At 49.7% G+C, this 14,944-nt stretch overlaps 1 protein-coding gene across 1 annotated transcript in view; it reads right to left on the reverse strand.

Annotated features, from left to right (window-relative positions):
* The window catches only part of LOC122388877 (unconventional myosin-Ie-like), a 46,111-nt gene extending 34,390 nt beyond the window's left edge, over positions 1 to 11,721 (reverse strand). Inside the window, exon 1 of the mRNA XM_043380366.1 lies at positions 11,435 to 11,721. Coding sequence (XP_043236301.1) covers positions 11,435 to 11,437 — 3 coding nt within the window. The 5' untranslated portion in view covers positions 11,438 to 11,721. The remainder of the gene's footprint in view (positions 1 to 11,434) is intronic.
* Positions 11,722 to 14,944: the final 3,223 nt, after the last annotated feature.

The following is a 14,944-nucleotide window of genomic DNA, read 5'->3' on the forward strand; positions in this document are numbered from 1 at the left end:
CAAGCCATCATCCAACCGTAAAGGTATGACAAACTGCTAATTTGAGATGCATTGTCAATAGAAGGCCGTGAAATTAACCACGGGCGTAGGAACGTCATGAAAAGTGGGTGGGCCACCCTGTCAAGGGGCCTCCTTTTCCAGGGGCCTCCTATTTTCAGGGGCCTCCAACTTTTGCCTCGTCCTGCTGGCTGCTTTCAAGTATGACATCCAAATCTAGCTTCTCAGATCGGGCAGATGTACCCAGGGGCGTAACCGCTTAAAGGGATTATCAGGGTTTAAAAATTGAAAGGAATCGGCATATATTTCCAATCAATGAACTCCCCAGACTCTGCCGATTCTAAATATATGCATAAAATGTAAATTGGTACCAAAATTTGCGGGATATAGCCGTTTCAAAATTGACAAAATTGTACTTACTCACGCAAAACAAGTAGGTACTTGGGCGGCCAAGTTGGCCCATCGCTAAAATGTAAACAAAGAGCAGCCTTGGGAAATTTCGCCAAGGCCGCCGCACCGCACTGGCGATTCCCACAAGACTGTTTTGTTTTTGTCTGTTGTTTTTAGGGCCTTGCAACAAGATTTCAGTGCTTGGCATTGGATTTGGATATGAACAAATTGAAGATTTGCTTTTCAATAAGACAGCAAGAGTTATCAACATTGCCAAAGTTATTATATGGGTGTGATTTGAGTAGCTTGTTTGCTGATCATCAAAATCTTGATGTTAATATCATTTAAATGTCAACAATTTTCAAGGGTAAATTTGAGTGTTTTATTTCAATAAATTGAAATGTAAGTGCATCAGGCACAAGAGCTAAGTTTCAATCTGATTATTTTTTCAAGAGTGGTGAATCTAATGTAACGTCTTGCGAGAAAGCTTACCTAAGTGACTGAAGAAAGCGCTACAGTTTTTCAAAATCAACGTTGATCTGTTTTTTCGAACAACAGGTTGTACAACATGATGTGACATGACCTCTGTGCCCTGTACGTCACCCCTGCTGCTGCAGCAGAGCCCCGGCTTCAACTATAGTTTGTTATGGGTGGGCTCTCCGTGAACGTCTTGGTGCGTTTCTACATATTGTTGCTGTGAAAGGACTGTACATGAAAAAAATATGTAACTTGTATGTTTTTTATTGCCCTGGTACCTACTAAATGTATATTTTTGTTGTTTATGAGTGATAAATGAATACCGGGTGGCCCAGAAAAAACGTTCCCAACTTTAAATCAATATTTCTCAGAAAGTCATAAAGATACAACATTGAAACTTCGAATAGTCAATGCGGCACACATTTTGAGTAAATGGTGTGATTTTCATGGTGTTCGGTAAATTACTTTTTAAACGGTTCGTGCTTCAAGCATGCCATGTAAAAATTACTTTTTTTGCTCCGATGTTTGCTAAATAATGTGAGTGAACGGGTCACTTTCACCCCGCGGCACCGCAGCCTAGAGCCATGACTTCTACTGGCAGCTAGTCTCATTGATGTTCGGGTCTCAGGATGACACATTCCCTCAGGCAACGACGATGGCTCTGTGACAGCGGCATCGGAAGAAGTTTCCAGTTTTCTAACCATCTTGTGGCTCAAATGCTTTCCTGGCTGACATTCCTGAGAAAAGGTAGCTTTTCAGCCAGTTTTTTTGTCATCATCTGGCAATTTGTTTTTTATAAGCTTTTCTGTGGTTTTCTGGCATAGGAACCAATCTGCTTTAGTTTATTTTCCTTATCCGGTCGTTTTATTGTTTGATCTACTTAGAGGGTAATCAGCAGTAATCCATGCACCGTATCACTCCTGCTCGAAACATGATTTGGTGTTGAAACGAATGGCATCCATGAACACCATTTTGGCTAAGTATTTGAATATTTGGCACATAAGTGAGACAAAAATATTTAAAATAAGAACAACGTGTTGGTTTCATTCACGTGCTCTATTTTTATTCTTTTTTATAACATGGGACCTTATCACCTTATGGGACCTTACCATCTTATCATCACTATCGTTTGACATAGGCAAAAAAAGCAAAAACGTCTTGCTTAATACAACTCAAGATTGCCAGCTTGAAAATGATGGTATAGTGTTATAATTTGGCATACCAATGCGCAAAGAAATGACGCAAACTTGTTGAAAATTTTGGCTCGTTATTTGCACTCGGATTTGATATATAGGACTCCAAAGTTCGGAACGTTTTTTCTGGGCCACCCGGTATATTTTGAGGAAAATTGAGTCATTTCAGTTTAAGTTTGTGGAACAGAACAGAAGAAGCTGATGAGTGTGGATCATGCTTCAATTGAGAGAATCATCCTCAGTTATCTACATATAAGCATGCTTTGTAAGCTCCTTGCATTTTGCCAGCTTCTACTTGCTAGTCAAAGTTGTGAGAAGGGTTAGGGAGAACAATTGGTACACATGCCACCATGTGCAATCACCAAACGAATGAACGTGAGGGCCAAGTCCTTCACACAGTATGGATACTTATAGGTACTGCACTAATGTATAATGTTCATTATGTTCATATTAGCAACTCACCCAGGCAGCCTGCCTTGTGGTATTTCTGAGTTTAAGATTTTGCAAGACTCACACTAATCAATAAGGTAAATTATATTGATATGTATGGATGAACAATGTGCAAAGGGGTCGCACGTGCCTGCTCAGTGCTCAGCCATGGATGCACGTGCCTTCTCAACAATGGTCGTGCTTGCAGACATCCCATGGACGAACAATGTGCAAAGGGGGGCCGGGGGGGCGTGCCTCCGCGGCCGCCTGTTGGCTCAGCCGCTGCTGCTGCTTGGCGCCGCTGCTGAGCGCTGCCGGAGACGCCGCTCGCTGCCGGAGCTGCCGGAACAGCCACCGGAGCTGCCGCCCGCTGCCGGAGCTGGGCCCGCCGCCCATCTGTCAGGACCGCCGACGGCAGCACGCCCGTCTGTCAGGGTCTGTCAGTGCCGGCAGTGGACGCGCGCGGGTGCGGGCCGGGTACGGACGCGCGCGGGTGCGCGCCAGGTACGGGTGCGCGCCGGCTATGGACGCGCGCGGGTGCGCGCCGGCTATGGACGCGCGCGCGCTTGCGTGCCGACGATGGGCGCGCGCGCGCGCTTGCGTACCGACGATGGGCGCGCGCGCGTGTATGCCGACCATGGCTGCCGCCCGCTGCCGGAGCTGCGGGAGCCGGGCCCGCCGCCCATCTGTCAGGACCGCCGACGGCAGCACGCCCGTCGGTCAGGGTCTGTCAGTGCCGGCTGTGGACGCGCGCGGGTGCGCGCCGGGTACGGACGCGGCGTTCTCGCCGGGTAAGGACGCGGCGCGCGCGCCGGCTATGGACGCGCGCGCGCTTGCGTGCCGACGATGGGCGCGCGCGCGTGCATGCCGGCCATGGCCGCGCGCGTGCGCCCCAGCCATGGACGCGCGCTAATGCGCGCCGGCGATGGGCACGCACGTGCCTGCTCGGCAATGGATGAGCGACGAGCGTGCCTTCTCGGAAATGAGTATACATGCAGACATCTTCATGGATGGACGCTTTCAATATGTTCAATGTGTTGATACGGATCTGAGTAAATTGGAGAGAAACTAGGATAGTTTTAGTCCTGCTCAACTGGTTCTGCCAATAAGTACAAACACCACCTTGCTGCCAACTGCTTACCAAATACCGCATCTGTTGTACCCTTGCATGATGCATATGTACATACAGAAACAATTACAGTCTGTTGAAATCTGAAAACATGCACTGCTGAGCACTGTGGATGAATCTGTATGAACCGTGTGGCCCAGCGAAACCTTCTGGACCAGACCAGGTTATAGTTGACAGTGAATTAGTAATCAATCCTTGCGAAGAGAAAATAGATGATTGTGCCTTAGATGAGCATAATGAAGAAGCGTTCCTGAAGTTGAGTTAGTGGCTTTCCATCATCCATGCCAGATGGCCAAAACACACCATTTCAATACTGTCCCAAAAATATATTTCAAAACACTTATTGCATGGCTATACACACCAGCTTACTCGGTCACCACACTCAAACCAAGGCCATATAAGGGTAGTAGTATAGCAGGCGTCACACTTGTTTTTTTTTTTTTTGCAACCATGAACGAACGAAGAGAGGCGCTGTAGGTTAGGTTGTAGGTAAGGTTAGGTTTGGTTAGGTTTGGTTCGGTAAGGTTGGATGACAAAGCAACTCTGGGTATAGCGCTTCTCCTTGGTTGCAAAAAGAAGTGTGACGCCTGCTTTATGACTACCCATATAAGTAGACTCAAACACAGTCTACTGATACAAACGTCACTGGTCTCAAGTCTGTGCTCAATGCACCAGCTGTACACTACTCACAATACGTAAGGACTCAACGTCAGCCACCAATTTTCTACATCAAATTCACATCAGGTTTTCAAAGTAACAATGTATGTGCCACTTCTGTACTTGTGCTACAAACACAGAATAAATGATATCAGTCAGCAATGCATTGCTCATTGTCAGCCAGTCTGCAAAGTCAGTCCGCAGGCTTTGCAAGTAAGTGCAAAGTCTGCAGAGATCAGTTGCTTTACACCACCAATATCATGCTGCAATGTGCTCAAAATATGCCCATACACCAACAACAAAGCACAACCATAAAGCACCACTGATAACACTTAACCTCAAAGCACACAACATGATAATTTATTTATTTTGAGTACCTACAGAAACAGAATGTCTCAAGGCCACTCGTGCTCACTCCGAAATCTGCCAGTCGCTCAGCCTTGAACATTGACATTATTTCATCTGAAATCTATTTTCTTCACTTGATCAAAGTTGATCTGCGTCATACATCTTACAACGGATGTCTCGCATTATTGGTAACGTTCAGCTCTTAGCATTAACATTACAAATGATAGGTTACTTTGGTTCAACGTTCCATCCAAGCTTCTTCATTGCTGGAGCTATATCACTTTCAAGTTTAATTGCTTGAACTAAGACATTCTTGAATTACACTCGGGATGAGCTTAGTTTGAAAGCACACAACATAATTTTTTAATTATTTTGATTTTTGATAACCCACAGGATATCTAGAAGCTACACGCACTGGCTACAAAGCCCACAAGTCTTGAACATTCAAATATGAATAGGAACAGCTTTGTTTCGCACAGATTTCGCACATGGCGGGGTGGCGCCATTCCGTCCAACTCATACAGCCTCAGAAACTACAACAACACACTCAACTTACGGAATATCCGTCAAACAAATCTTATTTACGACGACACGAGCCAATGCTAACAACGCTTGCCAGTTGCGCTAGAGATATTGGAGTGGAGACGTCAGAGAAAAAAAGTCTTTAGATTTATCCCATTTCCCCACGTAACGTTGAACGGCCGTTGCGGCCTTATCTGGTATGCGACGGCCTTATCTGGCATAAAAAATATCTCTAGAAGTCTCTAGCTAGTGTTAAGCCTATGGACTTATAGGGAAATGTATCCGAGTACTTGGTACTGCCTCCTCCAGGTACTGGCTGGCAGACGGATCAACTTTGGATGCCCACCATTTGGAAATTAGGCAATTTTGGGACGAATGACTTCGGATTGGGGCCTCAGCCACCTTCTTCTACACGTTTCACTGAGTAACTCCGAAATTTCGGAAAAAACCCTGATAATACCTTTAAGCGAACAGTGCGGAAAGTCCGCACCATTTTTTAAAACTTATTCCCCCTCCGATTTTTTTTTTAGAATTTATTTGCCGCAAACGGCGCATGACCCCTGAAAACCCTTACACAAATGTCTTCCTCGTTTCCCAGGTGCCCCCATTAGCTTCATAGGCGCCCTCTTTGGCATATAAGCGCCCTATGTATAGTCATCAGAGACATCCCTATTAGAGGTGGCAAAAGATGAAAATTTTGGGAGCCAGACTCGAACCAGACCCGGCTGGACATTTCTGGAACCAGTCGGACCCGGTCTTAGTTGGAATCGGAACCAGTTGGACCCGTTCCCCAAAAGTCAATTAATACAAACTACTTGTGGTATCATTAGTTGCATCATGTAAAACAGCCTATTTCCAATTGGGAATACTCATGAGCTACTGTGTGCAAAGAAACATTCACTTAATTCACTTCATATTTTGCAATAATGTGTAGTGTGCAAGATGTATATTGTATAGTTTATGGTAGGACCCGGTTGGACCCGTCAGAAAATTTCCAGGAACCGGTCTGGACCCATATGGGTCCAGACTGGTTCTTTGGACCGGGTCCTCGGGTCCACATTTTGCCACCTCTAATCCCTATATGTGCCACAGTCTCCCCGTTGTCGCATACAATGTGCGCTTATCATAGGCGTCTCTCTTTTATGGACACTTGAAGGCGCCTCTCTTTGCCATGCCGGCGCCCCTGTTTCTTATGAATGCACCCCCATGGCATTGATCAATTGCAGTCTGCAGACCTCTATTGCATGTGGACGCCCATATATGTAGGCCTCAGAGGCGCCCCTCTTTCGCATTGAGGCGCCCCTATGGGCTTCATAGGCGCCCCTCTATTGCACGTAGGTGCCCTACTGTCTCAGAACCGCTCCCCTTTGGCATGCAGACGCCCATCTTTCGTACGGAGGAGCCGCTGTGGTTCTTAAAGACGGCATGGTGCTCCCAGACGCAGATGGGGCTCTCGGAGTCGACAGTGTGGGACCTTCAGTCGCTGATGGGTGCCCGCCGGATGTGGACCCTTGGAGACGCCGGTATGGGGCCCTCAGAGATGCCGGTATGTGGCCCTTAGAGACACCGGTGTGGAACCCTCAGATACTTCAGTGTGAAGCCCTTACAATTACTGGTGTAGAGCTATGAATGCGCTGGCTTAAATCCCTCAGAGGCCGGTACATGGACATTAGAGCTCAGTGAGAGCTTGTGTGGTGCCTTCAGTGGCCTTGTGGAGCCGTTAGACATCAACATGGTGCTCTCAGGAGCCGGTGAGTCCTCAGAGTCACCGGTGTGGGGCCTTCAGAGCTCCGAGATACTGGTGTGGGGCCCTCAGAGGTGTCGGTGTGGGTCCTTCAGATGTACCTATAGAGCCTTGAGATGCACAGGTGTGGTGGCCCACAGAGGCGCCGGGTGGGGTCCCCAGAGCCACCGATATAGGGCCCTAAGAGACACTAGTATGACCCTCAAAGGCGCCGCTGTGTGGCGCTCATAAACACTGGTGTGGAGCCATCACAGGCGGGTGGAGCCGTTAGAGGACGGAAAGGGCCCTTAGATGCCTACAAGGAGCCTTCAGAAGCCGGTGTGGCACCCTTATGGGGATAAGCGTGTCTACTTAGGAGCCCTTGAGGTGCTCTCATGAGCTCTGTGGGGCCCTACCGAGCCGAAATATGGCCACGGCCAGTTGCCGCGCATGGTTCTTCGGACTATCATTCTCAGGGGCCTCATCTGCCTAGTTTGAATAGAAGGGCCTCTCAGAGACCATCAGTCTCATGGGCCTCCTCTGGCTAGTATAAATAGAAGGGCCTGTTAGACCATCAATCCTAGGGGCCTCCTCTAGTTAGTATAAATAGAAAAGCCTCTCAGACCATTAATCTCAGGGGCTCCTGTGGACAGTATAAATAAAAGGGCCTCTCAGACCATCAGTCTCGGGGGCCTCCCTAGAAAAGTGTAAATGTGGATAGAGGGCCCCCCTTTAGATTCATTAGGAGTGGACCTCTCTGACTAGGAGTGGACCACAAAGCCTCTCAGGGGCCTCTTGTGGCCAGTATGAATATAAGAGCCTCTCGGACCATCGATCTCAGGGGCCTCCCTAGAAAAGTGTAAATGTGGATAGAGGCCCCCCCTCTGATTCATTAGGAGTGGACCTCTCTGGCTATCAGTCTCAGGGGCCTCTTGTGGCCAGTATGAATATAAGAGCCTCTCAGATCATCGGTCTCAGGGGCCTCTTCTGACTAGTGACTAGTGTGTATAGAGGGCCCTCCCAGACCACCGGTTTCAGGGGCCTCCAGTGGCCAGTTATATGAACAGAAGGGCCTCACAGCCATCAGCCTCGGGGGCCTCTTCTGACTGGTGTGAATATGAGGGCCTCTCATACCATCAGTCGCAGGGGCCTCCCAGTCTCAGGGGACTCTTCTGACTGGTGCCGGATTGAGGAACCTCCCAGACCGAAAGTTTTGGGGGTCTCCTGTGGCCAGTATGAATAGAAGGGCCTCTCAGTCCATCAGTCTCATGGGCCTCTTCTGCCTGGCGTGATGATAAGGGCCTCTCAGGTCATCAGTCTCAGGGGCCTCTTCTGACTATTGAGGATAGAGGGGCCTCCTCTGACTAGTGAGGGTAGGGGGCCTCGGCTAGACCGCCAGTGTCAGGGGCTTATTCTGACTAGTGTGGATGGAGGGGCCTCCCAGACCACCAGTCTCAGACCTCTGACTATAGTGTGGATAGAGGGGCCTCCCAGGCCGCCAGTGTCAGGGGCCTCCCCAGACCAGTGTGGATATTGGGGCCTCCTCAGATCCACTAGGGCCTCTCAGGCCATCATTCTCAGGGGCTTCGACTGACAAGTATGAACAGAGGGCCAGTCATTGGATCCATCACGGCCCCTTGGAGTCCGTGCGTGGGGATTCGTGGAACTTATTCATTTACCGAGTTTGTTTATTCTGCAAGGCGACGACGTCCTCTCAAATCGAGACGAGGGGCCTCGCGTAAAAAGTGGGTGGGCCAAAACACATGGTTGGCCCCCCCACCTCGAAAAGTGGGTGGGCACTTGCCCACCTGGCCCCCCCTGTTCCTACGCCTATGAAATTAACAGAGTATAACAAAAAGAGAAAAGGAAACATGGTTATTGACTGATAATCAATACATTCCATGCGTCATTCAAATCGATAAAAGGGACAACATGCTATCATATACAGAAAAATGAAGACATAAGAAATTATGAAAGCAAGTACTAAGTAGCAACAAAATACCAGCAAGAAGAGCAAAACGTATTTACGGCAGACAACGTTGAACCGTGATCTGTAAAATTCAAAAGAAGGTGATTTTGAAGTGCACTACAGTCGAGTGATAACCAACAGGCTAAAAATATGTAAAATGTATATGTGTGACGATAAACCAAACCATCTGTTTGCACTTGGCACCTCCACACATTACCTATTCTCTTCCGTCCACATGCCTATGATTTATTTAGCAGCACACCATCCACAGTGTCACGTTGGGTCGATTTCTCCCCACCTGTCGCCTCCCCCCACCCCCGGCCCCCGCCCCACGTATCACGCCGACCCGTAGTACCCCCCCCCCTCCTCCCCCGGCCCCCACCGACCGCGGCCCGGTGTCGCTGCCCGGGGCCCGGAGCCCAGAGCTCGGAGGCCGATACAGTGAAAGTGGAGTGGGTCGGGACGAGCCCAGCGAGGTGGGACGGGGTGGGATGCGACCGCCGGGCCGGCCGGCCGGGCAGGTAGGAACTCATCAACAACAACAGGTGGGTGAAAACTGCGGGGCGGGGCGGCACCTGAGAGGGGTATGATGGGGTTAGATGGGATGTCGAGGGACTGAGACAAGCAGCTGCACCTTCCCGTTCAAAACAGAGAACACCAGCATCTCCACCTGACGCCGTAAGCGGTGCCAGTCTCCGCTGGGTCTCCCAGCCGTGACTCAGTCCCCCCCCCCTCCCGTGACCGGGGTGACCAGTCCGGCGCCATTCGACGAATGTATGACGTCACAGCACCTCCGCGGCTGAGCCGTTCCACTCTGCTGACGGGGGAGGGGAGGGGAGGGGAGGGGTCTGCAGAGGCCGCCAGAGCACGTGCGGAAGGGGGCTGCCAGGCGAGGCGACTGCGAGGGGGCTGAGGGGATAGAGACGCAAACAGGGATGAAGCGGTGGAAAATGAGGGGAACGATGGGATTGAGACCGGCAGAACAGGCAAATTGAAACATCGCTACTCGTACAACTACAAGAGTATTGAAAAACTACAGAACACACGGAGAACTTGCAAAGACCACTAAGGACAAGCGACGAGGTCAAAAAGCATCACAGAAGTCGCCGCGTGGAATACCACACACCACACCGGAAGAAGTAATGATTCAGCACCACAACACACACGCCGCGACCGACCACGCGGAAGGACAACGGTCAGATATACGGTCCGACGAGGTGACCTCACACACCGGAACCAGGAGGGTGCGATTTTCCTGACACACCTAACGCGAACTCGCTGAGTCAAACAGCTCACGTGCACGATATGGCTCGATAGCACAGTGGGCCTTGAGCTAAACTCTATCTATGTATTTCCGCTGTACCTTTACGACCAAGAATACTTTCATGGCAGCTTCATTAGGACGATGTGGTGATTGTAGCGCTTCCAATAAATACCGATCTCACTTCCAGACTTTCTACTGTCTATGTTATGACGGGTATGAATGGAAATCGATAGTTCGCGTGACGGTTGACATTCATTCAGAAAAAAAACTAGTGGAACTAATAATGAACTCGTGGTCGGGTCGATTCAGGAACATGTTATTTCGATGACTCATCTCTCCTTATATAAGTTATAAACATTTCGTTCATATGATGATAACCCCTCGTTCAGTCAGCCACCATAGGCGGCGGAACGGGGAGGGCACCGCGGCACCGTGTCTCCCTTTGATTTTGGCATTTTAAGATTAGCCCTATGGGCGTTGCATGGAAAGAATGGGACCAAAAGTCGGCAGTGCCCCCCCCCCCTTAATTGAAGGTGTTCCGCCGCTACTGTCAGCCACCGCTCGCGGTATCACTGACGAGATCGGGTCGGACATCGGATCTGCCGCCACGTGCAAACTGCAGCTGTTCAGCCGGTGAGACGGGAGAGCAGCTGCCTTCACACGGACTCAGCACGGCACGTGTGCCACGTGCCGTGAGGGCGGGCGCGGCTTTCACGTGGGAGGTGCACCCGCTTCACAGTGAAAACAGAAACTGGAGTCGTTTTTCAATGAAAATGCAAAATTCCTTCCCACGCATCCGGAGGCGGTGAAATCCGTTCTGAAGCAACCATTTCGCATCGTTGCTGAGAAAATAACCAGTAGCATCGGTACGTTTACAAACATGAAATGTCATGAAAATCACGGAAAGTTTGCAAGGAGGTGGCATTTTTACAGATTAATTTCCACCGCATGACATCGAATGCATTCTTCAGCTATTCCCCATCGATGACGATGTTCATCTCAATACATTGACATAATTTTAAGAGGAATTAATATTCACATTGTGAACTTCGTGTTAAACTGTAGCTTATCATGTTTAAACGTTTATCTTACTACAATTTCCCACAGTAGTTCTTAAATCCTTTCAGGATCATCCCAAACCTTCATACGGCGTTCGTAGTTATTAACGCTTGTCACAGACAGACATTGGTACTTGGTCGTGTCTGGTTTTATGAGCGCATCGCCACAGAAACGAGGGGTGGGGTGGGGGTCCTCAATCAAATTTAACCGTGATTATAACCGTGATAAGAGGGCACCGTCGCGTCCCGTGTCCCGTGGTGTAGCCACGGCTTCTTACCATGGTTGCCGAGTCGCTGAGGCCTGGTCCGTTCTGCGAGCTCCGTCGTCACTCCATTCAGTTCACGGTCCGCAGGGTCGCTTGGTGTCCGGCCCACAACACACAGGTTTTTGGTCAGTAGCGGCTGGATTTCCCCTCGCGCGGCCGTCACCACCTCAACAATCTACACAACACCCTCCTCACTGGCGCAGCTCTTTAGCAAAGACCAATTCGCTGCAGCCGCAGACTTTCCACCAGCCGGCCCGGCCGCACCGCCCCACCTCCGCACACTCGGCTCCGAAACTGCCGGGTATATAGGGCCTTGGCCGGGCCGGCCGACACAATCGCACAAGCGCTCCCCTCCGTCCCCGCCGCCCCTCCCCTCCCCGGCACAACAGCGCGCGTCAGCTGACGACGTAGCTCAGCAGACGCCAGCGCCGCGTAGCGACGAGTAATAAAGCTTTAGTTGGGAGACCACTCAGCTGGGGCTGGGCCCAGGCACGGGGAGAGGGGGAGGGGGAGGGCAAAGAGGGCGGGACCGAAGTCTTTCGACTTTCGAGAATGGACACCGGTACCAAATTGCTGGATTGGCTACGCCTACATCAGTTACTGGACATAACTCCATAGCCTCGATAAGCAATTTTAGACGAACGAATGAGATAATTACATCAAACATCCTCCCTTTCCCGCAGAAGGCAGGCACGTGAATTCAAAATATTGAGCTCTCAAATTTGATCGTGCACTGCACTGCCCTGTTCCTGGCTGAGCGTAACCCCGCTATATTGACAAGTCAACCGGTGAATGGCAGCTTGGGCGGGAGCTCGCTCGACCAATGACATGTATCCCCAGAGCTACGGGCTCCGAGCCCGGAGCCGAGACGACCGTTTGAGTCGCTCGGTGGTCTCTCTCACCGGAACACTACTGATAACAAATAGACATCCGCATTGAAGAACGAATTTTTATCATGTGAAGATATATTCATGACATAGTAATCAACTTGTAAAACATCAAAGTCGGGCTGCACACTGCACAGGATGCCCGACTGATATGGGTCATTCTGCCATCCGTCTAGAGCGGATAATGCGCAGCAGTTAATGAATAACATGTGTTGCGTGATGTGTGTAGTTTGGTGTCAACTGTCCTTTTTGCAGGGGCGCGGGAACTACTTTCCGACTGGGGGGGGGGGGGCACCATAATAGAGATCAACCTAGGGTACCCCCAAATCTAGTTTTCTCACCGATTTTAGGCCACTTTTTTAACCCCTCGGCTTTTTCAACAAAAAAATGAAAACATTTGCAAATAAGTGTGGTATTCCGTCTCAAAGCTCACGGCCCCAGAGTTGGGGGGGGGGGGGCAAGCTGCCCCCACTGCCCCCCCCCCCCCCCGGCTCCCGCGCCTATGCCTTTTTGTGTAGGTAAGTACCAAGAGCGAGATGGCATTTATTCTTATTTTCGTTGTCGAGTGAGAGGAAACACGCACCTACAAAACATTTTTGGAGGAGCTCCGCAAAAATGCGATAGGGACGAATACAAAACGTATAATGCAAACAAATAACTTTAACTTCAATGCAACACCCGTTCACGGCCGTTGCACGTTTTCGTCATCCGGCGATAGCCCCGAAGCCCACGAGTCATGAATCATAAATCATGATTGGCGAGGTTTACTGTGTAGTGTGTAGTGTGCAATGTGCAATGTGTAATGTGCATTGTGTATTGTGTAAATGTGTAATGTTATGCGTGTATCGGCCGTCTCATGCCCTTCAGCCGTCCGACGCCCCTCCCCCAACCCCCTCCCCCTCCACTCCGGGTGTCAGATCGCCCGAGGCGGTGACGAGACTCGTCTCGACCAATCAGCGTCCAGCAGAGCGCGCGCGCACGCGGAGACAAGCAGAAATGTGACGCGAACTGAGCATTGTTGTCGGGCGTGCGTGATGCGGTTAGTGACAAGGTATGGCTGAAGGGGTGTGGGTGGAACGACTCCAGTGGCGAGTGTGGTGAAGCTTTGTGATATTCGTGGACCTTAAAAATGTGTAAGTGATTGAGAAGTGAGAACCGGGAGTGGAGTTGTAGATCGTCGGGGGACGAACGTGAGAGGGAAAGGCGAGCGAGTGAACTGAGCGCTCGTCGGGAGAGCTGGTTCTGACGGGCGGCCATTCACGCTGCTGTTCCCGCTGCCGCTGATGAACGGAGGGGAACATCGTCCAGATGCACCGATCGGTGACGTACCCAGTCAGCGGTGGCGTATGTATATACGCTGCCTCTGACTTATCGTTCGTAGTGCATGATTGTTATCAAACCCTCGCCGGCACAGCAATCTCAATCTCCTGCTAATAAATTTGATTTTTTTACGAATGACAACCGCTGGGTTTCCTCCGACCGCTGGTCGAGTTCGGGGTGCAACTTTGTTCCAAACTTCCGGCGTTATTCTTGCCTCGTACTGTTTCTAGGTACGTTATCTCTGGACTCTGACAGCTAATATTAATTTCTACGCGAGGTCAACCAGTCGATTATTATTGCAGCATTTTCAATTGTTTCCCCAGAGCTGGCTGGCATTTGCCCCGCGGTTCCCGCTGGTTGTCAACATTTATTATCCACGGCCTATATTTATTATTTAGTTCGGCTTTGAGCTTGCGCTTGCATTTATTCAATACTCCCGTCAGTCAGCCAGAAATACGCTGATTTCACCGTAACAATTAAACCTAAACTTATGTGTAGAATGAAGACGGTATTTTGGACACAGACTCCAGGAGGTCGCCCCACTTACATTTCATAAGCGTTACATAACAGTAATCGGTAGTGCCGGCGAGGGTTACAGGCTATGTTTAATCGGTAGTCCTAGCAGTATTGCATGCGTTTTAACTTTTGTTTGTCATCTGGAGGACCACTGACTGGAACGTATCCACGAGAATGGCTGTTTCGCCGCGCTGAGCCGTTCGTTGGCTGTCTTTGGGAGCGGAGCCATGGCGGAGCCGACCACTTCACTGTTGCAATTTTATATATGTGCCCGTTTATTCCGGTTTGCACGTTTTCCCGGGCGGCCGTTCGCGGTTTACGAATTCTTTTGAAATTTGTGAGTTTGTTTGATTTCTTTTTTTAACTTCGGTGATCGTGCACAACCATTTTGGATTGCCTATTGCATGATGGTGAGGAAGTATTTTTGTTGATTCTTGATGGGGCATGGCATTAGCATTTGCGTCGCTGTGTGATACAGGCAGGGCTCGTGATATAGGGATGATTTCGCTAAGCACTTCAACTTGTGAGCTTTATACGTCTCAGCAGGCATGCCAGCCGCCAGGCCACGGAAGTCACTGTTCGATGGATTCATTTGTAAGGCTGATTCTACTTAAAATACCAAAGCTTTATCTTATCTTTTCTATTGGTATTGAAGTTATGTTACGCCTGTTTGCATTATTGCAGCCTCTCAATGAGTTGTCTAAAAAATCCTCATGTTTTTTTTTTCTCATGCTGCATTGCACTTGAATACCTAATGGACCGAATTCAAAGTTAACTGAAGTGGACTGCTGCATCAAAT

This window comes from Amphibalanus amphitrite, unplaced genomic scaffold, assembly GCF_019059575.1.
Source record: "Amphibalanus amphitrite isolate SeventyFive unplaced genomic scaffold, NRLGWU_Aamphi_draft 000338F_arrow, whole genome shotgun sequence".
NCBI classification, from domain to species: Eukaryota; Metazoa; Arthropoda; class Thecostraca; order Balanomorpha; family Balanidae; genus Amphibalanus; species Amphibalanus amphitrite.